This window comes from Triturus cristatus, chromosome 3_1 (assembly GCF_964204655.1).
Source record: "Triturus cristatus chromosome 3_1, aTriCri1.1, whole genome shotgun sequence".
Taxonomy (NCBI): domain Eukaryota; kingdom Metazoa; phylum Chordata; class Amphibia; order Caudata; family Salamandridae; genus Triturus; species Triturus cristatus.
In genome coordinates this window covers 673,185,875-673,213,294 of record NC_140583.1, presented here as the reverse complement: position 1 = coordinate 673,213,294, position 27,420 = coordinate 673,185,875, and the positions used below count along the sequence as shown (strand labels likewise).

General features: G+C 44.7%; 1 protein-coding gene across 3 annotated transcripts in view; it reads right to left on the bottom strand.

The window, feature by feature from the left end:
* Positions 1-27,420, bottom strand: part of CARS1 (cysteinyl-tRNA synthetase 1) — a 465,335-nt gene that overhangs the window by 85,741 nt on the left and 352,174 nt on the right. For all 3 annotated transcript variants that reach the window (XM_085644733.1, XM_085644734.1, XM_085644735.1), the window contains one exon: positions 10,311-10,378. In XM_085644733.1, coding sequence (XP_085500859.1) covers positions 10,311-10,378 — 68 coding nt within the window. The remainder of the gene's footprint in view (positions 1-10,310; positions 10,379-27,420) is intronic.

Below are 27,420 nucleotides of genomic sequence, written 5' to 3'. Positions count from 1 at the left end.
GTTCTTGACAAGCTTCTGTTTGCATCTGCTTGAGTGTTGAGTAAATTACTCCCAGGGTTTCTGTATTAGTTTTGGATTCTGCAAACAGTTTTGAGGTATCGAGCTGTACTCCATTCTCCTCTGTCTCATCGGTCTCCCCTAATCGACCAAAATTTGTCAGAACATGTTAAACTGAGCAAGTTCGGATTGAGGTGAAGGCATGTGTATAAACACATGCCTGTGCTGAATTTTAAATAAAATTATAGTAAAAATATTTGTTAAAAATTTGCAAACAGATTGCAAAAAGAGAAAAGAGGAAGAGCAAAATGTTATTTTACATATTTTAGTACTGATTATGTGTGTATGTAATTGTTCTAGGCTCTGTTGAAGTCCCTACAAGGGTGAAACACGCTGGCTGGGTCTGCCAAAAACTGGATTATAATAAAGACCATTAGGAAAATAATTCCAATACTTGATGAATAATTCCTAACAGAAGGAAAGACTGTACTTATAAAATTTGGATCCAAAGTGATTACAGCCCCACACAAAAATCATGAATATATAAATAAATGGACAGATAGTATGTTGCCCTCCTACCAAAAAGAGTTTTGACTTATTGTTGAGTTTTGTAGGCAGTCGGAACTATAGGAGTAGGCACAAAGTACATAGAAATTTTGGGAAATTGACAAGTGCAGTTTTGAAGCATCACTACTACCATTGTTTTGAATCTTTACTTGGATTGTACTTGAACCAGAGCTCTACCTGACTTTCATTGCTGCGTGGGAAGACTACTACCCGCCTGGCCTTCTGTCGTTTAAAAGAAAGTGAAGAAAATTCTGGGAGCACTAAGGAGAAGAAATCTGATGCAATACCGTTGTGGGCCCGTGGTAGACCCGATTATCAATAATGTGTGAGCTTGAGCTCTGGCCTCAGGGTTGTTATTACTTGTATTAGGTTCTATGTTCCTGAATGTCAGGGTAGTTCGTTGGAAGGCAGTTGCTTACTGGCGCTGCACTGGGAAGGACCGTGTAAGCCCTGCCTATGCACTTTAGGAAATAAAGTACCATTTGAACTTTACTTCCTGTATTTCATCACTACAATTTGGTGATGAGGATCCTAAAGTGCTACCGGACCCATCGCCTGCATCGGAGTATTCCCAGCTTTGGACTGCTGTGGACTTTTATGACAATTTTCTGCAGAAATTCAGTTTTAAATGCTACAAAGGCTGCAGAACTGTACCTTGTATGGCAAGTGTTTGGGGTAACACACCCGAGTCTGCTACTTCCATTTTACAGTGTCTGATGTTCTTCCAATGTATTAAAAAAGAGAGGGACCCTTGGTGAGCCCAAAGGACTAGGGTTCAACAAGAAATTTCAACTGAAGCGTCCTCTGGGAATAATCTTTTTTATGCCTCTACCTTCTACTTTTCATTTCAATCACACGCTCACAAGTATAATCATGCCCAACACATCCAAACTCTAAGGTCCAAAGAATATTGGCACAAAAATTTGTAGTAAATGCAATAACAATTGAGTTTATTAAAAAAGTGTTTTCAAAACATTACATAGTAAAAATCATTTCATTATGCAAATCAAAAACAAATCAATATAAAAACATTACGATCCATTTAATATGTGAACTAATAGATCCTAATTAAAAGAGACATAAAAACAATCAGAAATATATGCAAAAAACCTGTGTGTTTTCACAAGAGATTTCAATAGACAATCACCTTTGTCATTAATGGCCACAATCAAAAAAGAGCAAAATTCTGACACATACACCTTGTTCCCTTACACATTATATGCAGCGCGATAGCTGGTGGAACTCCGTATTAGCCAATGAGATGATCGGCCTTGCTACAGTGAAAACTGTGTGGTTTTGTCCTAGCAAAAGGGTTCATTTTGCCATGTCAAGTTGGCAGGTTTTAAGCAGCCAAACATGGCAGCAATGGCAGGCCTAGAGTCACCTTGGCACAGCAGTGGTGGTACAATTAGTTGCAGTAATGACACAATTAAATACTGCAGTCCACTAGCGACATTTCTAATCCATGGATACCTCTGGAACCATATATTAAGAACTTGTATATAAGTTAAACAAGCCAATAGGGTATTAGCCAATTGTTGGGGTCAGAGCACATGCACTGGGGCCTGGACAGCAGGGCCCAGTACACTTCAGAGTCGAACCAGAAGCATCAGTCCAAAAATGTGGGTGGCTAGGGAGGGGTGATGATACAAAAGGAGATCCTTTCCTACACTTGGTGTTTAGTATTGACCTTTGAGTGGCCTTCTATTTTGGAAATAGTTTATCCACAAAGGCAGTATAAGTTACGCCGTCCGTATGTGGGGTAAAAAGTGCTACACCTGTAAATTCAAACTCAAAAGATCTTGATTCGGCCAGTATGGCCATAAAAGGCAAAGAGAAACAACATACCACGCATAATTATCCATCGTTATTAAAATTCCACAATTGGATCATCATCAATGGGTAAAAATCATAAAACAGCAGAAGTGCAGATCATAATAGGCATTGGTCTGCACCCTCCTCGAACGAGGCAAAACTGCAGTCCCCTTCCTCCTGGACCTCTTGGCCGCCTTTGACATCGTCTCCCACTGCACCCTATGCACAAGGCTTCACGACGCCCGCATACGCAAAAAAGCCCTGGAATGGATCCGCTCCTTCCTCACCTGCCAAACACAGAGTCAGGCTACCACCATTCCACTCTGAACCTACAGAGATCAGCTGCGGAGTGCCTCGTGGCTCCTCCCTGAGCCCCACTCTCTCCAACATCTACATGGCACCCACTCGCAGTCATCGTCAGGAACCACGGACTCAACATCATCTCCTACGACACTCAGATGACCCTCTCCCTCACCAACAAACCCACAGTCGCTAAGAACAACTTCCACAACAGGATGAAGGCTGTAGCCAGCTAGATGAAGGACAGCTGCCTCAAGCTAAACTCAGAGAGACCGAACTCTTCATCCTGGGCTCCACCCCCTCCGCTTGGGACGACTCCTGGTGGCCTGGAGATCTTGGATCCCCCCCCTCACCCACAGACCACGGACATCATCTCGGCATCATCTTTGACTCCTCGCTCACTATGATCCGCCAGATCAACGCTGTTGCATCATCCTACTTCCACATACTATGCCTGCTCCGAAAGGTCTTCCAGTGGATCCCCACCGAATACAGAAAGACGGTCACCCACACACAAATCAGCAGCAGACTCGACTATACCTATACACTATATGCTGGCATCACCCAGAAACTTCACAAGAAACTGCGAAGCATCTAGAACACCTCCACCAGACTCATCATCAATATCCCCCACTGCAGCCACATCACCAGCCACCTGAGAGATCTCCACTGGCTCCCAGTCAACAAAAGAATCACCTTCAAGCTCCTCACACCCACCTACAAAGCCCTACATGACGCAGGAACTGCATACCTCAACCACGGTCTCGCATTCCACGCACCCACCAGAGACCTCCGCTCTGCCCAACTGGCCCTGGCCACCATCCCATGCAAGACCACAGCCGGGAGAAGATCCTTCTACTACCTCGCCGCAAAGACCTGGAACACCCTGCCTCGCCAATTAAGGCAATGACTGTCATTGCCCCAATTCAGGAAGGACCTCAAGACATAGCTCTTCGACTGAACCACAGTTCCTGGGACAGATCAGCAGTCCCCCTCACACATTGCTAGCGCACACATTGTCCAATTTCATGCCTTTTATTTCTTGTTCAGCAATAGAAGTTGGTGTAACTGTGTACACGATGTTTGGGATTATTATTTAAGTGTTTGATTTTGCCCTGCTTCTTCACTGGCAAAACCAAAAGGCTGGCAGGCAACGCAAGACCTGTTGGCACTGCCAATACCCGTTTAGCATAAATTTGCTCCACAAGCACTTTGTGAAAAAGGACGAATTGCCATATTTTTCAGTTTTTCTCAACGAGGCCTGCTCAAGACCTCGGTCCTCCCACTCTTTCCCTGGTCGTTCATTCCCAGGATACTTGATGCAACTTCAGGAAACACAGCAAAATAAAATAAAATAAAATAATGAAATATTAAGCCAAGAGTAAGGTCTATAGAAAGTCGTGCACTTTAGTCAAGCAGTGAATAAGAGTTATGCTAATAAGTGTGATAAGTGGTTCATTTCCTCTTAAGGCCCCATCAATGTGCATACTAGGTTGTATCTCTGGTATTTACAAACTGAATTCACAAACCCCACCTAAAATGCGATTTTTAAGTACTGACTTTGCAGTATGCTCCATGCCCTAAAAATATTATACAATGTTATCATGTGACAAGGTGTGCAGTTGTGACGGAATGGCTTTCCAATATCCCAACACTGCTGATGCGTTCTCATTGCAGCGCTGACTGTACGTGCTCTTCTCAGTGTATTAGACAAAAGTGGTCTAGTTATTGTTCCTAGTGTTTTCTGTTATTTGCACAATATATCAATGAAAGGGATAACAGCGGTCTCTTCTGTTAAAACACTAAAAGAAGGGGTGGGTGCAAGCAATGATGGGGCGGGGGTAGCGGGTGTAAGTAATGACCAGGGCATGGGATGGCGGGTGCAAGCAATGACAGGGCCGGAGACGGACGAGCAACGTTGGGGGATGAGGGGAGATCAGTCTATAAAAACACGCGCTTGTTTGGATTGCTACAGATTAAATGGAAAAAAATAGAGAGAAGGTGCAGGTCAAAGGACATTGGCGTAACAGCCAGAACTGCCGATCTTGGAACTGAGAAGCCGGGTTCGAGCCTCGACGTTGTTTCACAAGCACGATTGAAATGCATGCTAAAAAAATTTAAATAAAAGATTTTGGAGGAAGCAGGAAAAAAAAATTCATATAGGACGAGACAAACAACAAAACAAAAAGCAAACTCTAAATGCATGCAGCCAGGGAAAGTAAACAGTATGGAGTGTTAACCAAAAGAAAAAAGTTTGAATCATCAACGCAGATGGGAAGGAGTAGCTAGGCCTCAGAAAACTGTTGAAATACAAAAGGGAGAATAGGCTACAACAAGCAGAAACTGAGGAAAGCAAGCTAGCAAGCACACAAACCAATAAGAACTGAAGGCGGGATGTAAGGCCCTTTTAAGACATATAAAAAACAATGGATTTCACAAGCGCAGGAGAAACTTAAAAATGAGATCTTTAAGGTTCTAATTTACAGAATAATAGGAGATCAAAACCACATAAAGTTAATATAGCGACAATAAAGGAAGCCTCCCTCCCAACCCAGGGAGAAATATTAACCTTCCATAGTTCTCCTAGCTATAATAGCAGCTTTTAAAAAAGAACATAAGCTGAAGCAGATATTCGCAAAATTCAGCAATTGCAGGTGATATAGAGCTTCTTTATACCTGCGATGGCCAAGGGTTTTTAACAATGGCTTAATAATTAAAATAGATTTTAAAAAACTTATGATGCAACAAGGACTGTTCTAAGATGCCACCACAGGGGCAGGATGGAGCAGAATTCCCCAAGGTGGTATATGATCCAACAAAGGACAAAAGCCGCCATACAGTACTGGATCTAAATCGAATAAGCCAAGATCTCTCCAAGTGCATTAATTTAACCAAGAGATAAAAAGCTGGCTCGGGAGAGGCAAGTGACCTATAGTAAAATAACATTGTGCATTACTTGGTTTCAACTGAGAGTCTGGTGTCTTCACAGGACCCCAAATATAATTGCTTAACCCACAATTTATCTTCCTTCTTTATATTAATATGAGAGGAAAAGAGAAAGGATAACCACAGGGCCTTTAGTGAACTTAAAATGTAACTCGACCATGATATTGCACATCCATTGTCCAAGCGAGGACAGTCCAAGATGATGTCTCTGCAGAGTTTGGCATGAGGATTAGTCTAAACGCTAACCCAGAGTAACAGGGGTGCCAAACTAACCCTATCCTCAACGTATAGCTAGTTTAGTTCCGCATGAGCAATATAACTCAAAGCTGTTGGAGGGAGGTATACAAACCTCTTCAAATGCATTTTTCCTCAGACTGGAGTAGGGAAACATTTTGGTATTATATATTTTTAGCAAAGGTAAAATATTACCTTTGAGTATGTGACTGGAAAGGTTTAAAACAGTTCTACTAAACCTTAGGTGGCAAAAGGTCACCTGGGTGTGCCAAATACCTAGGGAGTTGAATGTAATTCCCAAGCAGCTAAATTCTCTGACACCGACCAGTGACTGGCCTTTAGTGATACGTCTATATAACCTTTTTTACCAGGCCTGCAAGCCATGATTTGTGACTTGCCATAGTTAGTAGTCAGATCAAGGTTACTCATAAAGAGAACGAAGCAAACCACTAGCGTGCACAAATAATTGGTGATACGAGCCAGTGGGACTGCCTCGTCTGCACATAACAACCCAGGAAACTGAACACCGGCAATTCTGGGGATCTCAACGAGGCTGGAAGTCAAATAGGGACAGGGACCTTAAAATAAAAAACAAGAAAGATAAGCAAAATTATGTAAAAAGTGTTGAAAAACGTTATAAAACAGAAATGTGTACAAATGTATTTACACCTTTAAATTAAGAAAGTGATTTTGAAGGGAGTTTCCCCTTTAAAAAGGTAGTCTATACATAAAAACTCTATGAACCAGTTGAAGGCTCCGGGGCGAAACGCGTTGGTCTCTGTTGTGCACTGTGTTTGTCATGTCTGGATTAACGGAATAAACTCACCGAACTGCAGATACCTGGCTGTGCTGCCTGCTTTTTCTCCCCTTGGATTGTGGGGATTGCTGTAGAAATATGTAAGAGATATGTGTATATATATATCTATATAAGTTGGGGGGCCAGTATGCACCCTTGGCGCACACCACACTTTAAACAGATCTCAGGTGACATATCTCATTTAGGGCCGATGCAGACTTTGGCTTTTGGATGATGGGGACACGTTGGGAGCACAGGACAGCCCAGAAGTTATCAAAGCCAGTACCAAAGCAGGTGTAGAGACTCTATTCAATTCTGCCCCTCAGCTGTTGTTGGAAGCCTTTGTAAAGGAAAATTGTTCACCATTGTCAGTCCCTCTTTGACATTTTGACACAAAACACGTTAAAGCCTCTGAGAGACAGACATCTTTGAAAAGTTAAAGTATGAACTCGGATGCTATCCCGATATCCAAGTTAATGTTAATTCTTAGTCAGATTATTTTGCCATTTTATACCCAGCACTCCATCGGGAGTACCTGCAACATATGACACCTTCTACTGATCAGAGTACACTGTTGTTGAAAAGTCCAATATGTGCTGATTCTGAACTGGCTTGCAATTAATCAATTACTTTACTTGTTGAACTTGTAGAGTCGGATTTGAACTCAATGAGTGATGTGGTTTGTGAGCTTACTGCATGTGTGGGAAAACAATTTGGGAGAGAGTAATGAATGAGATAAATGCGCGCTATAGTGGGAAAGAATTCCCTTATCTTTCTTCCTTCCTGCAGTTAATAGCTGCTGGTCCTACAAAATTCTCTGTTGACACTGAGAGTCTGGATTTTTCTACTGTCCAACCTCCCCCCTGAATTTGTGGATTCAACCTCCTCAAAGTTGTTCTTCGTTTCCTAATTTGGTAAGTAGTGCTCCAAAATGTTCAATGTTAAATCACCTGACACTATTACAAACTACATTTCAGGGGATGTTGAAAGCTTTAGTTTTAGCAAATTCCTAGCAGATCAAACAGTTATTACTTTTCAAAAGCATCCTGTTTGCTCATGATTTAAAACCAAATGATAATGACAGATGGAACCGGAGGCAATTGTGGCTATCCACTTGATTACCACAGTTTCCGGAATTAACTACGTCTCTCCGTGTCCGGGGTTATTTTAAAGGTTCGGGGAATGGTATGGCAAGAATAGAGCTCTTTCCACATTTAGACTTGGTTAATAGAGTAACAAAAGAAGAGTTCTGAAATTAAGTGTTTTAAGAAAGTCCTTCAATTTACCTAAAATTCTGGCCCCTCCCGATATCAAACATTCTGGTGAGGTATCTTCTAGGTGAGGTTAGCAATCCAAGCTGTTTAGAGAAAATAAGGCCAAAGTATCTGTCTCCCCAAGCGCTTCAACATTTCTAAAACTGGCTAAGCCAACGAGAAATTTCGCTAGGCGTAAATGAGTAATAGCAGCCTTAGAAGTAGTTAATGAAAAGTTGATCAAAGCTCTTTATTAGTGGACAAGATTCCTAAAAGCAGTGCTTTAAACATCACAAGTTGGAAAAGAGAAAGTCTCCCTAAATCATTCTAAACTCCTAGCAGTTTTTAAATGTATCCCAGCTCTAAAAGAAATTAGATCTGTATCTAGTGGGATTCAGTATGGTGAAAGAGCGTGAACCAACAAAAGAGCAATTTTAGTCAAATATGGTTAAAGCAGCTCTTATGGCGAGAATAACAGACTTGATAACGCTTGGAACAGAACTTTGTGAAGGCCCTGATCCTTCTGAATCTAGAAACAGAGGTGGGCACTCCTAATTGGCAATTAATTAATAGTGAGCTTGTAATATCGCCCTCCACGTTTGAGGTGCAAGTCACCGAATCCCAATGGGTTGAGTTTATTTGAAAGTTGTATAGAAGTCTATTTTTTAAGACCCCTCTGTGTTCTTCAAATATATGAATGATTCATGCAATGAGGCATGAGATGGATCTCGACTCTTGGATCCTATTAGCTCGATGACGAGTTTTAAGGAGCTTGTTTACTGCCCAAACGATGTAGCGGTAAAGATAACAAGTTATCTTTAAGTGCTGTAGGATATAATGTCATGATCCAATGAACTCGAGATTTATCGGTGATTTTGTTTTGAATTCGGAGGTGACATTTTCAAGACCGAAGACTAATTGACCCTAAATAAAGCAAAAAGCGTCCTCCGAGGAAGAGGCCACAGGTGAAAGTGATAATGAAGAGGGGAGCAAAGTAATGAGTCTTGAAAGAAAAAAATGGTGTTTGACATTTCTAATGGAAACCATAGGAGAAATAAGCCAATTTGCAATATGGGTTTGGGAAGCTTCAATACAAGTGCAAGCTGATTCCGGTTTGCCCTGCACCATTATTAATGAGGAAGTGATGAAGGAAAAAATTGTAAACAAAATTCTGGTGCCAAGAAAATAATACTTACACACTTACACACACTTACACGCACACACACTTACACACACACTTACACGCACACACACTTACACACACACTTACACACACACTTACACACACACCCACACCCACACCCACCCACACACACCCCCCACCCCTCCCATACACACACACCCCCCACCCCTTTGCAGGCTGCATGTTTTGCTGCAGAACAAAGTGAAGAGTCAACATGGCACACATCCTTGTGTGCCATGCCTACAACCCCCCCCCACTGCCCTGGCATAGGTCAGCCACATCTCTAGCTGGGGGCGCTATACCAGTGGTGATGGTACAGGGGCATGAGCCCTGTACCCCTACAGTGTCTAAGCCAATTCTTAGACATTGTAAGTGCAGTAATGCCATTAAGAGTATATGGTGCTGGGAGTTTGTCATTACTAACTCCACAGTACCATAATGACTTTACTTAAAACTGGGAAGTTTGGTATCAAACTTCTCAGCACATTAAACCCACACCTATGCCAGTGTGGGATTTAATGGAAAATGCACAGAGAGATGCCCCCTGAAAAGTGACCTAACACTAGTGTCCAGGCTGAGTGGCTGCTCACCAGCTGCCCCCACCAGACATGTTTCTGGACCGCTGGGTTGAGAGCTTGCTGCTCTTGGGGTCTGAAACAATGCACATCCTGGGACGAGGTGCCAAGCCTCCTCCCCAAGGATGGGAAGGGTCCACGAAGGGGAAGCTTCAAAGGCTCCAGGGCCGACCAAACAGTCAGTACCCACAACAGTGGGTAAGCCACTCCCCCCCTACCCTCAAGCAGGACCGCCCACCCTCCCGCCCCCAACCAGGCACTTCTGCTTTCTCGCAGTACGAGAAGCAGAAACATGAAAATTACCAGAGCACAAATTCTGTTCTACATGGATGAGGGGAAAACGCTGAGGACAACTATGAAGTGTTTACACCATGGGAGACCTGACTTGTACCTGCACTCCTTGGCTTCATTGTATTATACATTTGATACATCCTCTGTCCCTGCTCTAAGTTGACCACAATCCCACATGATGAGAGTATTGCAGGTTATGTCAGCACTAATGTTTTCCAAGAATATAAATACCTTGATAACCTTTCTTTTGACAAAGTTTAAATAACATGCAAAAAATGCATGACTACGTTTTGTTCAGTAAATGAAGGATGAGCAGTGGCTCCCTTTTGCAAATTGTAATATAAAACAATTACCTTTTTCTTTTCTTCTCTTTCTTTTAGTAGAGTATCTCTGTCTACCAATTTCACAACTGTTGGAAGACCTAAAAGGAAAAAGAGGTTCAGATGCTGACAAAGGTATTAAAGCACACCTTCATGTTGTTTCCAGAACTATTCTTAGGACTACCGTGAAATTTGTTAATAGATCAACTGTTGCAATAAAGATTATCAAATGGGAAAGGTTTGGATTAAATTAAAACACCAAATCTGATTTTGACTGATAAACCTATGAGATTTGAGTGTGTCACATGCATCCTATGGCTAAAACAATATCGCAGACAGGACAACAGTTCACATAGGGAATATTCGTGTATAATTTAAACAGCACACTAAATGCATGAAACAAATTATTTATGGAAGATGGATGACATGAGAAGTTATTTTAGTTTTCTAACCATATAGCCTTCCTGTTTAAATCTTGCTGGAACTATCACCATCTCGTCACTAGACATACAACAAAATAATCAGCAGAACTTTTGATAGGGGAGCGGATAAAACACAAGAGAGCTTTCCAGGTTACTTTGATTAAAATAGTCCTCTACGCCGTTTCCTACTCCCATGACCCACTGGTAGGATTTGTTTTAATGTTGAATTAACTATGTCGGGTAGGATGATGGATGTTGTCAATCAAGAGGCAGCTGCAAGAGTTCACAACACCAATGTATACATCTTTTGCATCCAGTTCAAATGCACAGCAAGTAGAATATGGAAGATGTTTTTAAATTTCCCCGAAAATCAGGTCTCAAGAAGGGAGGTTGAGGACATGGGCGTATGCTATGACTACGGAATCAATTAAGAATGTATAGGAAACAACTTGGAGTTGCACCCAGGTGGTATCTCTTCCATCAGTATGGTGAAGGCACCAGCCACTGTTTGAATAAACTCATCGTAGAACACTAAATCATTTGAGATTGAAACTGTCGCTACGTGGTTTTCTTCTTCACATGGTAAGTCAACCATATATTCATCACCGACATGACACTGAAGGTGATTATAAGCCATCGTCATTAACCATATACATTTCTCACTGGCTTCGTATAAACATTCTATAGGAGATTAAAGTTCAGATCCCTAGGTTACTGCTCGGGTGTGCTTTCTTCCATGGACACTATTGAGAATGTGTTTTCCTTAATGGAAAAAAGCAGTGGCCTATTTGCACTGTTTCAAAAGGCCTGTAGCCATGATATTTCTAGCAATGTACTTTAACAATATTGAAAACTGGCTCAAAAATAAATAAAAAATCTAAGCCTTTCAGCCAGTTGCCTCTTAATATCGAATCCTCTGGTCATAAAGGCTTTGGTTCCAAATCTTGTTGTGACTGTTTCTATTCAACTTGGAAGAATTCTTTACTGCGGCAATTGTTTGTTTTGGGGTTGACAAGATTATCCTCTTCGCTGCGGCGCAAATTCCGCCGCAGCGCTGCCGCAGTGCTGACATTCCAATCGCGGGCGTGGTCATGACGTCTCCCGGCCGTCGTCCGCACACGCCCATCGTGACTCATGACAGCCGGGAGACGTCATGAGCATGGAAGAGGTTATAAACTGTGAAAGTTAGTTTGTTATTGCAAATCCAGTTAAATATCAATAATAAATTAAGTTTGTTCAAGTGTTACAGAAGCAAAGGGACACAAAATCCAGTTTTTCATGAAATATAAGCAACATTCTGTTAGATTAACCCAAAGAAAAGGTTCCCATAACATAAATTATGTGTAGGGCAATAATTTATAGTTTTCAAGACAGTAAATGCGGTTGTCATCCTGACCGTTTTCATTTTTATCATTGTTCAGCCAACATGTGTTACACCCTCTTGTGGCCTGAAAGACTGCAGCATGCAGGTCACAAGGGGTCAAAAGAAGAGATTGACACTACCAATAAACTATTGTCTGGCAACTTTTCTTTGGATTAATCTAACAGAATATTGATTAATTTATTGAAACAAGGTATCTTTTTGGGACTTTGCTACTGTAACATTAAAAAAACTTAGATTAGTATTGATAATTGAATGCATTACTGTGAAGCCCTGGTATTTCTCTGGGCTGTGTTCCAATCTATTGCTTTTTGCTGACTGTGCCATTACAGACTGGGATCAGCCATATTAAGATCAGCTTTAGTCATGTTCCAGCGTCATCGTTGAACTAGAGCACAGGCCTCATTGCAAAGCCGCAGCTCAACTCCATGTGGCCCATGGGGCTCAGGACCCATATGTATGCATAACCTTTGAATTTAGGGCAACTCAGTCAGACAGCAAACATATGATGATAAAAATGGTTGAATTATTCCTATCCATTGAAAATCCTTTTGGGTAGCCCTACCTACAAACTTGCTAATCTTCCTCATTGTAGTCTTTACTGAGGAAACCGTCCACTGAAGATACCCATGCTTGCCCTAATTCGAATTGTGTTCCTTTTAACCCCTTGTGTGTCCCGCCCTTTCCCCGCCCTGTGCCGGGCGTTGAATTAGCGGGCGGGGTTCATGACGAGATAGTCTCGTCATGGGCACAGCGCAACCGCGGCCCATGACGAGACCATCTCGTCATGGGCACTCAAGGGGTTAAAAACAAATCACTAGAATAATGTGAAGTATACCATACAACATGTTACCTTTCCTTTATGCATACCCTATGTTGGACCTGGCCCTTTTTACAGGGTTTTCCCCAAACTTTGTGCCTTCTTCCTACCATTTTTCAGACCCTCTTTTTGTTGCCTTTAGGTCTCTGAGCACTTTACCCCTGCTAATCAGTACTAAAGTGCATGTGGTCTATCCTTTAAACAGGATATGACTCGTTTACACCTGTTTGGCATATTTTACATGCAAGTCCCTTGTAAAGTGGTATACCATATAACCAGGGCCTGTAAATTAAATGCTAATAGTTGGCCGGGGGCGTGGCTTACCGGGCTGCGTAATGGCTGCTCTTTGAGCGAGCTCTACCGGCCGAGATATAATCCTTCACAAATTCGCTCATAAATTGGGGACGAATTTCTGCTCCCAATGCCCTCTTGACGTCGGAACACCTGTGGCTACAAGTGGTGTTCTTTTGGGTCGAATTGAAGTTTGTGGGATACGATCGGAGCCCTGTGGTGTTGTGTGCGGGGCACAGGGGTGCTCGCTGTGGAGCCGAGTCGAGGCCGCCCTGAGCACCTGAGGCCGTGGTCTCATTGTAGGCCTGTGGACTCCTACAGATTGCATTGGCGGTGCTGCGGCCAAGAAGCGCGGCGAGGCTGAACACTACTGCCACGGCATATTGATCGATGTGGGATCGCTCCTGAGACGTGGGGATAGTGCTTGGAGAGGTCTGTCGCGGTCGAGGGCGCCATCTTGACCGCCTGCGGGAGACGGCTGCACGCACTGCCGGAACGGCGCTCCGTGGACGGTGAGAAATACATTTGCATAGTGTGCCTGGTGTCAGAAGCCGCTGGACATTTGGGGAAGACCAGCGTGAGGTCGTTGCCTGCCCGCGGACCTCGTGGCAGATGCACAGCGGAGTTATTGGGGTGCTGGCCAGTCATCACTACGAATGCAGCAGTGAGGAGCCCCTATGGAAGCGGGTGTTGGCGCTTCACCTACAGCGCACGTCTTGGTGGTTCTACATCGGAAAGCATGAGCGGCCGCCATAGGATATTACGGGGCGTTATAAAGGTGCAGTAGATAGAACCTTGGTGGCTGCCTGTTTGAGATTGAAGTTGGTGGTGGCCTAAAAAAAAAAAAGGATTGGCGACCTGGTGGCGTTTGCCTGACCCCATGAACACACGTGGAGGATAGTTTTAATGGTGTCATAGACACACACCTGGGACACACAGCATATCAGATTTGCGTTGAAACAGAGAGAAGACGCAGTTGAGTGAGCACATACTGCAGCGTCTGGAGTGGAAGAGGGGGTGCTAGGCATACGCTGCGTTCGGAAGGCGTCAGAATTGCCGAGACATCATGGGCAAACAGGATGCCAAGCAGCCCAAGATCAGCTTTAAGCAGCGACGTTTGACCGGGCAAATGGATCCGGACGCTGAGTCTGCTTCTGGAGGGTCTGTGGTGGGGCAGCAAGACGATTACGATGAGGACATGCGCACCCTTATGTTAGAAATGTGCTCCAGTTTACGTACTATTGACGCGAAATTAGACACTCTGACAACCCAGATGGAATCCGTGAAAACCCAGGTTGGTGTGCACGAACACAGATTGGATGTTCTTGAAAATAAACAATCTGACCTCCACAACTTCCAGGTAGAGACTAAGGACCAGCTGTCATAAATGGATAGAATTTTGGGTGTGATCTGGGCAAAGAATGAGGATTTGGAGGCTAGATCGCGTCGAAACAACCTACGCATCACGGGGGTCCCAGAGACGACGGCGATCATGAAGATTGAAGTTTATGTAACTGACCTCTTGCGAGACCTGTTCGCAGCGCACTTATCACCTATGTTTGCTGTGGAGAGAGCCCACCGTACTTTAGGACCTCGGCCACCGGTTGGGGCTCCGCCGCATCCTATATTGGCAAGAATCTTAAATTATCAGGACCGCGATGTGGTGCTGCGTCAAGCTCGTATGATGGGGACAACAACACACCAAGGAAATCAGATTGCCTTCTACCCGGACTTCACTCCGGCGGTCCAGGTGGCCAGGAGGGAATTTTTGCCTGCGAAATGGATTCTGTTGCAATCGCAAATCCCCTATTCCCTGCTTTACCCAGCCAAACTAAAAGTGTCTTATGATGGATCCGTTCAATTTTTCACGGACGCCAAATCCGCCTTGAAATTTGCCAAGCATGTGGGAGGCAAGCTGAAGAAGTCTGGACCTCGACCTGGCGATGCTACTGAAAATCAGCTAAGAGATAATGACTGATATGTATGCTATGGTTTCCCGCTTGCTGCTCTCTTCTTGCCTTTGACCGCGCTCGGGGGCTCTACTGTTGTTCAGGTTTGGCTGTAGGAAAAAGCCTCTGGACTTGCATGAACATTGGTCTTTATGTATCACTGTATTTCTAATGTCGGCTGGTTATAGCCAAATGTATAGTATGTATGTTTGACCTCATATGTATTTTAAATTAATGTATATGCAATTCGTTTGCCGTTCTGGCCCATGGAGGGAGGTGTTTGCTTGTAACCGCAAGTGGAGGTGGGATTAGCTCATTCTGCTTAGGCCACATGTTCGTTCTTATTAAGACACATAGTAAATTCTGTCGCTTGCAGTTTCTTGGCCACCCCACTTCGGTAGGGGGTGTTGGTCGGTACTCACACGTCCCCATGGGAAATTTCCCTGTTGTAATCTGTTTGTTGTTTTGTACGGGGGGACATGATTCAACCTAGTTGGGAGGTTGATGTGGGTGGGAGGGTGGGGTTGGGGACGGTTTCGTATTGGGTTGGTGGTGTGTGGCCATGCTATGATTGGTATGATGCACGGAACACGGAGACATTCAAATTTCAGGTGGAACACGGTGATGTACCATGTGTAAATGCCCTGACGTACACAAGACTAAAATAAATTGTTTGACCTGGAACATACGCGGACTCAATGATAGTAGGAAATCCAGAATGGTTCATACATACCTTGCGAGACACAATATTGATTTATGCATGTTGCAGGAGACTCATCTCCGCTCCCCAACTTCTGCGAAACTTAAGACATATAAGATGGGGTACGTGATACACCTCAGCATATTCCAACTATTATAAGGGGGTGGCAGTGCTGATAAGACGGGGACTAGTTTGGAGGGAGAGGGAGGTTCACACGGATCCTGACGGCCGATACGTTATCTTCTTGGGATATCTAGGTGGCACTTTACTGACACTAGTGGCGCTATATGGCCCTAACGTGGACTCACCTGGTTTCTTTCAGGACGTCTGAGCCAAGGTTAAGGCTACTGGGTGCAACACAACTCTTTGGGGTGGGGACTTCAATACTATTCTTCATGACGACCTGGATAGATAGGGTACGGCGAGGACACATCACCCCTGGGTTGGATGGGCTGACGACTGCATTTTATAAAACGTACGTTGAGGAGCTTGCACCTAGACTCTTGGCAGTGTATGGGGAAGCACACAAAACAGGTATATTTCCTCAATCCATGCGTGAAACTATTATTATTACGTTACTGAAGCCGGGAAAACCTGAAAACGAGCTGGACTCCTACAGGCCATTGTCACTTATAAATGTAGACGTCAAAATTTTGGCTAATTTGATAGCTAACAGGCTGCAGCCTATGCTCCCCAATATTGCTTTACCGGACCAATTGGGCTTTATACCCGGTAGATCCACCTCCCATAACCTCCGTACGTTTTTTTTCAGTATTGCACTATCTCCACCCTGACGTGCAGGCAGCGGTGGTATTTCTGGATGCAACAAAGGCCTTCGATTCGCTCGAATAGCCTTATTTATTTAGGATTCTGGAGAGGATGGGATTTGGCCCACTTTTTCGCCGATGGATAAAACTTTTGTTTACCAACCCAACAGCCAGAGTGCGGGTTAATAACCTTATTTCAGACCCCTTTCCGATTACACGGGGCACAAGACAGGGGTGCCCGCTGTCCCCATTGTTGTCCGCCATTGTGATGGAGCCCCTGGCTGCGTGCATTAGACAACACCACACTGACATGGGGATAGGATTTAGCACTCGTAGTCGTTTAATATCGCTATACACCGATGACGTTACCTTGTCTATTTTGAACCCGGAGCGCAACCTAGATGTAGTATTGAGGGAGTTTATCAAATTTGTCGGTTTGTCGGGAATATCTATAAATTGGAACAAGTCGGTTGTATTTCCCCTCACAGACAATACTAAGGCGGTAACCTCGGAATTCCCTATGAGAAGGGTGCTGTGTGAGTAAAAGGCAGGACATGTGCCTTTATTGTAACGCATGTCCTGGTAGTGACAAACACACTAGTTTGTTTCTCACTACTGTGAGCCCAGCTTCTCTCATAGGCTAGCATTGGGAATTCCCTTATATATACTTAAGTGGTAATTCCTAATCTGCCATGCTTGGTATGTTTGGAATAGTAGTGATAAATCATGCTTGCTTGTCTAGGTGGATTTTTTTACTACTATTTTAGAAAGGCCACTTTTAGAACGTGAGCATTTCTGTGTCCTTCTAATTCTATGTGCTTTGCATCCTGACTCCAATCCACGCCTGGGCCTGGTTGACAGCCACACTTTCTGCATAATTTCCAGACAGCCACTACAAAGGAAGGGCTGGGTCTGACCACAGAGGCATCTGCATCCATCTCCATATGGATAGTCTTCCTGGGCTGGGAGAGAGGAAGGCGGGTGCACTTACACTTGTATAGGCTGTGACGCAGTTCCCGTCAGTGTGGTCAGGCAGCCGAGTCTGGGTCCAGCACTTGGAGTTGGCCAAGTGCTCCCCCATGGGGTGCTATGGGCCTGGTTCCCGGGGCGCATTCTCTTGCTGGCGCTCTCTAATTTTTTTTAAGCCCCTGCCTTTTTCTTGGGCACAACCTGGGAGGGACGATGACCCCACGCCTCTGATCCGGGTGTCGTTTTCCACCAGGAGCAAACCGTGGCCTCACGACTTTCAGTGCTATTTAGAACTGGGTTTAGTGGCGGGCCTGTGACTCGCCTCATTGGGTGTGCTTATGTGTTTTCCCTAAACCGACATTGGAGTTGTGCTCTGTGGCACCATAAAGCCTTTAACTGCTTTCTCAAGAAGCATTACTTACACACATACTAAGAACGGCTTCCCTCAATTCCCTAGGCTCTTCTCCTGTGTGTTCTTACCAATAATTCAAACTATCAAGACAAGCTGCTTAGTAGGAACCTTCTTTGTGCAAAAGGATTGAACAGAGAAGTGCTAGAAAACAGGAAGCCCAAACCAGGCTTTAGCTTCAGAGTGGTTGAACTGTACAAATAATGTTTGTAGCCACAGCAAGGTTAAAGTGGTCTTCCTTCAGGCTTTCTAGTAGTAGTGCTGGGTCACGCACTGCATACTGTCACACAACTGCCAAAATATGTTAAACACCCATTCTACCAAGTGCTGAGCAAGGCCTTAGGAATATGCCCCCCCCCCCCCCCCCCCCCAAGAAAAAAGAGACTGCTGAAACAGCCATGTTTTTTTTAGAATAATACCCATGGCTAACAAAATAAATCATAGACTAACAGTCTACAGAGGCAGGTCCTTACCTTCTCTGCTTCTACACACTGTGCCCCGTTTCCATTCCTTTTTTTTTTTTAATTTTAATTTGGCATGTCAAGGCACACACTACCATATAGTTTATAATCCCTCAACCCTACATCCTCGTAATTTACCTTTGCCCAACACTTTATTAAAAAGATCAGTTTTTGTTGAAACATCCTATTTTGTCTGGCTTTTCACACCTGTATCCTAATGGAAAGTGTTTTGGGTTTTTGTGTAACTTAGGGATGTTCCTCTGTATGTCTCATACGAGTAAGTCCATCTAGCACGGGGACACGCCAGTGGCGTAACCATGCACTTTAGAAATGGATAAATTAAATTAAATACAGTTACCTCAGTATAATAGTTTCAGAAATCTTCATATACACATTGATAAGCGACAAGGGCATAGATACACTCCATTCCCCAATATGTTGGGAGTTTAGCAGCTACCACATACTGGATTGGGAAATCTAAAAAAAAGTATATCTTTGTTTAAACGACGGTACAAACAGGTACGCCAACCTTGTGTCTTGTGAGCATTGTTGACATTTGGAATATTCCTTCAGATGCTGACCCATCCTCTCTGCAGAAACATACTTTTCAAAATAAAATAAATTTGAAAAGTGGCCTGGCAGTGAACTACGCAGTGATTAATCAATGGTCATAGATCATCCCAGGTCATTGTCCCCACTGCCTGCTTTAGGGGCCGTACTATGATCCCTTTCTCTGAGCTGCCGCAGAAGAGGCCTGGTTCTTTCTCTATCCTTCATTGAAAATCTCCAAGTTAGTGTATTTTCTGCAGACAAGAGCCTTTGGTTATACGAAGATCCAATTACCAACCATTTCAGGCCATGTACCAATTGGAAGACTTTTTTGAATAAATATATGTGCTGAAGATGTGAAAAAAAAACGTGCAGACCCCTTCTGCACCAGTGCAGCACAGGAAAGCAGGATCCTTGATGCCACCTCTGTTCCAAAGTATTTTGTTTAAATTTGTTTAACCACCTATATTTCACTCTAGTGGGACTGCTTTCCTCTCGCAATTCAACTTTTGCAGCTTTCATTTTTCATACCAATCTTAAAACATTTCTCTTTCTAACGCTATTTTACTCTTGGGTCTTAACCCTTTCGCTGGTAGAGTGCATGTAGGATCGCTTAGAGCTACTTTTGGATCTCAGGCAACCAGACAGCGCAAGTTAGCAGTTTGGAAAAAATCTACTGTGCGCTCACCCCGAACCTTCAATAGACTTTCAACCCACTCACTGCTTAGCATTATTTGGCTTTTTTGTCACTCTCATTTGCTTGCTTATTTTATGACTTTCCTTGTCCATATTGAGTTTGTCCCTGCCCCAGAGAAAAGCCCCTTTCTCGGCGCAAGGGCTCTGGTAGACCTTTTTCTAGTAGTGGTTTTGGCTTAAGTTTCACTCTCCATGATAAGGTTTTCTGGTAGCCTGTCTACGTAATAGCAGTCTTACTATGCATGGCCAGGTGGCTAGCATGGTAATTGCGTATTTAGAGTGCTCCTTCTGCCTACACCATGACCCAGTGGCCAGAGTCTTAGGGAGTGCCCTTCCATCCCAAAGGATCATGCTAGTGCTCTTTACAGACACAGGTGAATTAGTTAATTACCTTTGGTAAGCTATTTCCAGTGGACACTCTGTGTGTCTCCCCAAGCATCAGACTGGATCCGTAAACTCTTGCAATAACTCCTGCACTCCAACAGTTAGAATCATACGTCGCCTTCCTGCCGCCGGACATGATGGTATGGAGCCACATACAGGTGCTACTCTTGCATGTTGGCGTCCGTTGTCTCCCATTTCTTTCAGCACCCTCAGACGCAAAGAATAGCTAACAAAGGAAAATGCTACTTACCATAGAATGCATTTGTTCTTGGCATGTAGAGCTGTAGATTCACATGCTGTGCATAGCTCCCCATCTGGTGTTGGGTCCGGATGTTTGCACTTTGTTTTTCTTCGATGAAGTCTTTCCAGTCACAAGGTAGGTGACTCCACCTTGTGGTGATAGTGCACATGGGCATCAACTCCATCTTTAGATTGTTTTGCCGCAGAGGGTGATGATGGAGTTAGTAAGAGTAGTAAAGAGAGATGTCCATGTATGGAGTTAGTAAGAGTAGTAAAGAGAGATGTCCATGTATATTGTATCTAAGTGAGATAGTACTGCAACAGGTATAGGTACCCGAGGATGCAGGTGGGCGCATGTGAATCTACAGCTCTACATGCCAAGAACAGATGCATACTCTGGTAAGTAGCATTTTCCATTCGAGGCATGCGAGTTGTAGATCACATGCTGTGCAAGGACTATATAGCAGTTCTCTCCCAAAGCGGTAGCTAACCTGTAGCTGTTGCAGCTGTTTGAAATAGTGTACGTCAAACTGCTTGGCCCACCCTAGCTTGCTGTCTAAGATATCTACACAATAGTGTTCTGTAAATGTGTGGGGTGTAGACCGTGTTGCAGCTTTGCAAATGTCATCTATGGGTATATTTCCTAAGAATGCCATAGAGGCCCCTAGTTTGCGAGTGGAGTGTGCTCTAGAGGGGATTGGTAATGTGAGTTTTGCTTTAATATAGCATGTTTGAATGCACTTGACTATCCACCGTGCAATACCTGATTTTGATATAGGATTGCCTTTATGTGGTGGAGCAAAAGCAACAAATAGATGCTTGGTCTTACAGAAAGGTTGTATCCTTTCAATGTAGTAGAGTAATGCTCTTTTCACATCTAAGGTGTGTAGAGCACTTTCTGCCACAGAATCTGGTTGAGAGAAGAACACAGGCAACTCAACAGATTGGTTGATATGAAAGGCAGAAATTACTTTAGGTAGGATCTTTGGGTTGGTCCGAAGAACCACTTTATTTTGGTGTATTTGTAAAAAGGGTTCTTCTATGGTTAGTGCCTAAAGCTCACCCACTCTCCTCAGTGATGTGATAGCTTTGAGGAAAGCTACCTTCCAAGTGAGGAATTGAAGTTCACATCTATGCAATGGCTCAAAAGGTGAACCCTTTAGTCTGGTAAGGACAATGTTCAGAATCCACACTGGAGCTGGTGGAAGCCTTGGGGGAATGATTATTTTAAGTCCCCCCATAAATGCTTTAATAGCAGGCACTCTAAAAAGAGACAGATGTTGTCTGTTCTGTAGATATGCAGCTATTGCAGCAAGATGTAAGTGTATGGATGTGTACGCTAAATTTGTGCGCTGTAGATGTAATAGATAGCAAATTATGTTTTGTACTGAAGCATCAAGTGTGTTGATTAGATTGTTTTTGCAGTATACCACAAACCTCTCCCACTTTCTTGCATAGCATGCTCTTGTGGTAAGGCGCCTAGCCTATTTGATGATATTCATACAATCTGGCGGAAGATCGAGGTAGCCAAACTCTAAGATTTCAGGTGCCAGATCGCAAGGTTGAGATGACTGAGATCTGGATGCCTTATGTCTCCATGGCTTTGAGTGAGGAGATTGGGAGTAAGATGTAGTTTTTGGTGAGGAACTACTGAAAACTCCAACAGGGTTGTGAACCAGGGTCGACGGGCCCATGTGGGCGCAACTTGGATTAGTGTCAAGCACAGCTGTCTGAGCTTACGAACCACTAATGGAATGAGTGGGAGAGATGGAAAAGGGTAGGCAAATATCCCTGACAAATTCATCCATGGTGCATTGCCTTTGGACAATGGGTGTGGATACCTAGATGCGAAGCTTGGGCATTTTGTGATTCGGTGTGTGGCGAACAGATCCATCTCTGGGAAGCCCCACATTTGAAAGAATGGGAAGAGAACCTGAGGGTGGATCTGTTGTTGTTGACTGAGCAGATCTGCAATCTGGTTGTTTACTCCTGGAAAGAGTTCCGCAAGTAGATACATTTTGTGACTTATAGCCCATCTCCAGATGGTCTGAGCTAGTTGTGACAGCTGGAGAGAGTGTGTCCCTCCCTGTTTTTGTATGTAGTACATTGCTGTCATGTTGTTTCAACGAATTAGGACATATTTGCCTAATAGATCAAGTTGAAACGTTTTGTGCGCTAGAAAAGTCGCTAACAGCTCTAGATGGTTTATGTGGAGCTACTTTTGTTGCAGCTTCCACATGCCCTGAATGGTAAGTTTTTGGAGATGAGCTCTCCAGCCAGTGAGCGATGCTTCTACTGTTAGCACTATCTGTGGAACCGGGTAGATGAAGAGCATCCCTTTTAAAAGGTTTTGTGTATTCCACCACTGCAGAGAGCAATGGGTGCGGCCGTCCACCAACATAAGCTCGGATAACCGACCCTGAGCTGGTTCCACTGACGTGCTAAGCATTTCTGGAGGGGACGCATTTGAAGTCTTGCGTAAGGTACGATTAGGATGCAAGATGCCATCATTCCTAGTAACTGCATGAACACTCGAGCTGGTAATGAGTGTTGGGGCCGAAACTGAGAGATTAGAGACTGCATGTTGTGGATTCTGGCTGGGTTGGGACACGCTAGAGGTTTTTGAGTGTTTACTGTGGCTCGTAGATACACCTGTATGTTGGATGGATGTAGATGAGACTTGGTCAGGTTTACCATGAACCCAAGGTCGTGGAGTAGTTGCACTGTGTTTTGAGTGTCACGTAGGCAGCTTTGTTGCGAGCTGGCTTTTATGAGCCAGTCATCTAGGTATGGGAAGACGTGAATGTGCTATCTTAGTAGATGAGCTGCGACTACTACCAAGCACTTTGTAACAACCCTGGGTGCGTTAGTTATCCCGAATGGGAGGACCTTGAATTGATAATGCGGACCCTCTACCACACATCTGAGGAATTTGCGGTGAGCAGGGTGTATGGGACTATGGAAATAGGCGTCCTTTAAGTCCAGAGTGGATAGAAAGTCGCCTTGTTGAAGTAGTGAGAGCACTTGCTGGAGTGTGACAATGTGAAAGTGGTCCGCCTGAATGTATGGATTTAGTTCTCTGAGGTCTAGTATAGGCCTGAGAGAACCGTCTTTTTTGGGAATTAAGAAGTACAGGGAGTATACCCCGGACAATTGGTATTGTAAGGGGACTGGCTCTATACCATGCTTTTCCAAGAGAGAGAACCTCTTGCTTTAGCAGGGTGATATTTTCTTGTGACATTGTATGTAATCGTAGAGGAATATTTGGGGGAATGTCTGTAAGCTCTAGGGAGTAACCATACTGGATAATTTGTAGTACCCACTTGTCTGAGGTGATTGAATTCCAGACAGGTAGGAATTGAGAGAGACGTCCTCCGACAGGAGTGAAATGATTGGGGGGTAACAGAAGGAAGTCACTATTTGTTTGCAGGGGAAGTGCATGTGGAGTTAGTTGCCTCTGCCTCTTCCCTTACCATTGTTTCCTCAAAACCCCCCTCAAAAATAGCCTCCTGATGAGGGTGATTGGTTGCTACGATTGTAAGAGGAGGAGGATGTTTCTGTGGATCCATTTTTGGAGCCACCCCTGTAAGAGGAGCGACGAAAGGAACCCCTATCTGTAGATGACTGCAAAACCCCCATGGACTTTGCAACCTCCATGTCTTTTTCATTTTCTCTAGAGAGGTATCAACTGCTGGGCCAAAGAGATGTTCCTTATCAAACGGTGGATTGAGAATGGAGGTTTACACCTCAGGTTTGAATCTTGAGCTTCTCAACCAAGCATGCCTGAGTAGTAGTACGCTAGTGTTTACTGCACGAGCTGCCGTGTCTGCTGTGTCGAGGGCACATCTGATGGAAGTATTGGTAATGAGTTTGCCTTCCTGGATAAGATCATTAGCCCTAGACTTATGCTCGTCAGGGAGATATTGCATGAGATTTTCTAGCTCATTGTAAAGAGCCCTATCGTATCGGGGCAACACAGCTTGAGTATCAGCAATGCACCAATCATTGGCCGTTTGGGAAGCTAGTCTTTTGCCCGAGGCCTCAATTAGCTTGGACTCCTTGTCAGGAGGAGGGGTCTCACCTGTGGTCTGTGAATTAGCTCTCTTGTGAGCGCTGGAAATCACAAGAGAGTCTAAGGGCAACTGACCTTTGATGTAAGTGGGGCCAATAGGTGCAGGTTTATACTTTTTCTCCACCCTAGGTGTAATTATTCTTGCCCTCACAGGATCTTTAAATATTTAATCTGCGTGCTTTAACATCCCTTTAAGGATTGGCAGTGTATGAGTGGCTCTCTGAGAGGAACTTAGGGTCTCAAATAGAAAGTCCTCTTTTAACGCCTTCTTATGCAGCTCCACCCAGTGATATTGAGCAACCCTGTTAAGTAGCTCAATATAACCAATGTTATCATCAGGTAGTGAGGGTCTGGACAGATATAGATCATCGTCATTATCCGTGTTTGGGTCAGTGTGAAAAGCCTCCCTGGGGTAGTGTCCTGTGGCCTATCCTGATCCTCATCCCCATCCCAGTCATCCTGTAGGTCAGTTGATAGTGGTGGTGAATTTGTGGGTGTGATGAGTAAGTTGGGATCAGTGGGGGGAAGGAGGTGGAATGTACGGTGGAGAAGGGTTAGTACTCACACTTTTTCTTTTGAGAGGAATGTGGTAATCCTCTGGCTGGTCTGTTTTCTGTGTTTTTGGAAGGGTGGCATGGATATGTCCTGTATCTGGGTTTATCACCCGCTTTTCTGTTTCGGATCTGAAGGCGGGTCATCGGGCCGAGGCTCTTTAGACGGACTGTCTTTGTCCATACTTGCCGATTATGTTATCAAAGGTTTCGGCTCCGAACCTTTCGGTGCCGAGGGTCGATTCTTCGGTAACGATGGAATTGTCACCGACAGATGTTTCAGTGTCGAAGGTGTTGGTTGGGCACCGATATGGGGCCGCATGGGGCCAGAGCGGTATGGCTTTTCTTTGTGTTTCGGTGCTGGGCCCGAGGGCGGGGCGTCTAAAACTTTTTGTCGGTGCTGACCTTGGCCCTTATACAGAGGAGGGAACGGAGCCTTTTTCTTTGTTTGTTGAGGGGGCATCTTTACTCACGGTACACTGACCCGGAGTAATCTGCTCCTCTTCTTCCATGTCAGAGTCGACTTTAGACGCGGAGATAAGTTGTTCTTCTTCCTCAGCTCCCTGAGCATGATGTTCTGTGTCGGAATCTTCGCCGAGGATGTCCGGTGCGGAGCCGCTTTGACGTTGCATCTTGTGACGTCGAGCTCGACTGTCATGAAGAGTCTTCTTAGATTCAAATGATCGCCACGCGTTGCAGTCTTTCTCGTTTTGTTCTGGGGACAGGCAGAGGTTGCATACTTCGTGCAAGTCGGTGCGTGGAAATTTAGCACGACACCCTGGGCAGAGTTTGAAAGGAGTCCGTTCCATCGACTGGTAGTGCTGTCGACGTGGGTAGGCCCGACGGCTGGCCACAAGTTTTCCAATCGAAGAGGTTTTGAGGTGAGACGAACGCGAAGAATGGGAAACCGCGATCGATAACAGTACCATCGAGGGTAGTGGATTGCGCGTTGAAGGGGTCCGAGAAACGGTGCCGAACCCGAGTGCAGCAATACACATCTGAACCCGATGGCGGAAAAAAGATGGAGACAATGCCCATGAGCACTATTACTGAAAGGAGGAGTCACCTACCTCGTGACTGGAAAGACTTCTTTGAAGAAAAATAAAGTGCAAACCTCTGGACCCAACACTAGATGGCGAGCAATGCACAGCATGTGATCTACAGCTCACATGCCTCGAACACTGAGTTTATACAGATGGTGTGCATACAAGATGCTGGGTGCAAAGATGTAACCCAGTACTGGAGTGCACTGTGCTATAAGGCAGGTGGTGGTGAAATCGGACTACCTTCTCTCTAAACACCTCCCTGGTCCTCCGAGGCAAAGTAAACACTGAGAAAGAATCAGACCAGAACTTCGGAGAGTGATACTTTTTTCACAGTGAAAAGGAGTCAGTGCCTTAAGCAAAAACGGTGCCCAAGGCAAGGTCCTGCTGGGCTAAAGATAACAGGAACAAAACAACTTCAGACAGGTTAGCATGAAGTGGGTCCACCGATTTGGTCGTGCACCAAGCCACAAATTTGTCCCAATGGCAGACATATACAGATTTAGAAGAGGGACACCTGGCTGCCACATTTAACATCCATAACGTAAGGAGGAAGGTCAAAGGTTTTCCTGCTGCCCTGCTGCTATGACTTAGGATCCTCCTAGAGGGGCAACCCAATTTGAAGACAGATGCTCAAGCTCAGGATACCATACTCTCCTTGTCCAGTCCGGGGCCACTAAGATGACTTGGGCCCAGTCTGTCCGGATCTTCTTGAGAGGAAAGGCGTATACGAGTCTCGAAGTCCACTCTAAGTGGAATGAGTCTCCTAGTGCGGGCCACCTTGGAAATCCCAACGCGCAGAAGTGCTGATGTTGCGAGTTCTTGGCGGTGGTGAACAGATCGAGTCAAGATTCTCATTCACAGAAGAAACCTTGTGCCACCTCCAGGTGTAACCGCCATTCATGATCCACTAGGTGCCGAAGGCTGAGTTAAGTCCACCCTAATGTTCTGAGATTCCATCAGATGCTGTCTCACTAGGAAAATCCCCTGGTGCTCCAGCCATGTACACAGTCATAGGGCCTCCTAGTTCTCAGTACAAAACCCCACCCCGCCGTACAAATTACTTATCTTTGGTAATGATGTATCTGACGATTCTAGCCGCAGATTCCTTCCCGTAGAATTATCCCCAGGCGTGAGACTGGATCCGGATTTTTTTTTTGCCACAGCATCTCTGCGCGCCGGGGGCGGTACCACGCGACCCCGCCCCACGTCGTCCGTGGACGTGACGTCAGCGAGGTCACATAAGTCCCACCCCGGCACGCTGTAGTCAGTTTTCTTCGGAGAACTGTTCCGCGCCACAACATGGAGCCATCACAAACAAAACTGTGAGAGTATGGGAACAGTGTGCGAAAAAATCAGTGAAACAGAAAGGGAAGAAGCGAATGGTGAGGAACAGCACCATTAGGGACAGTGCCAAGCACTGCGTTACTGAAAGTCAT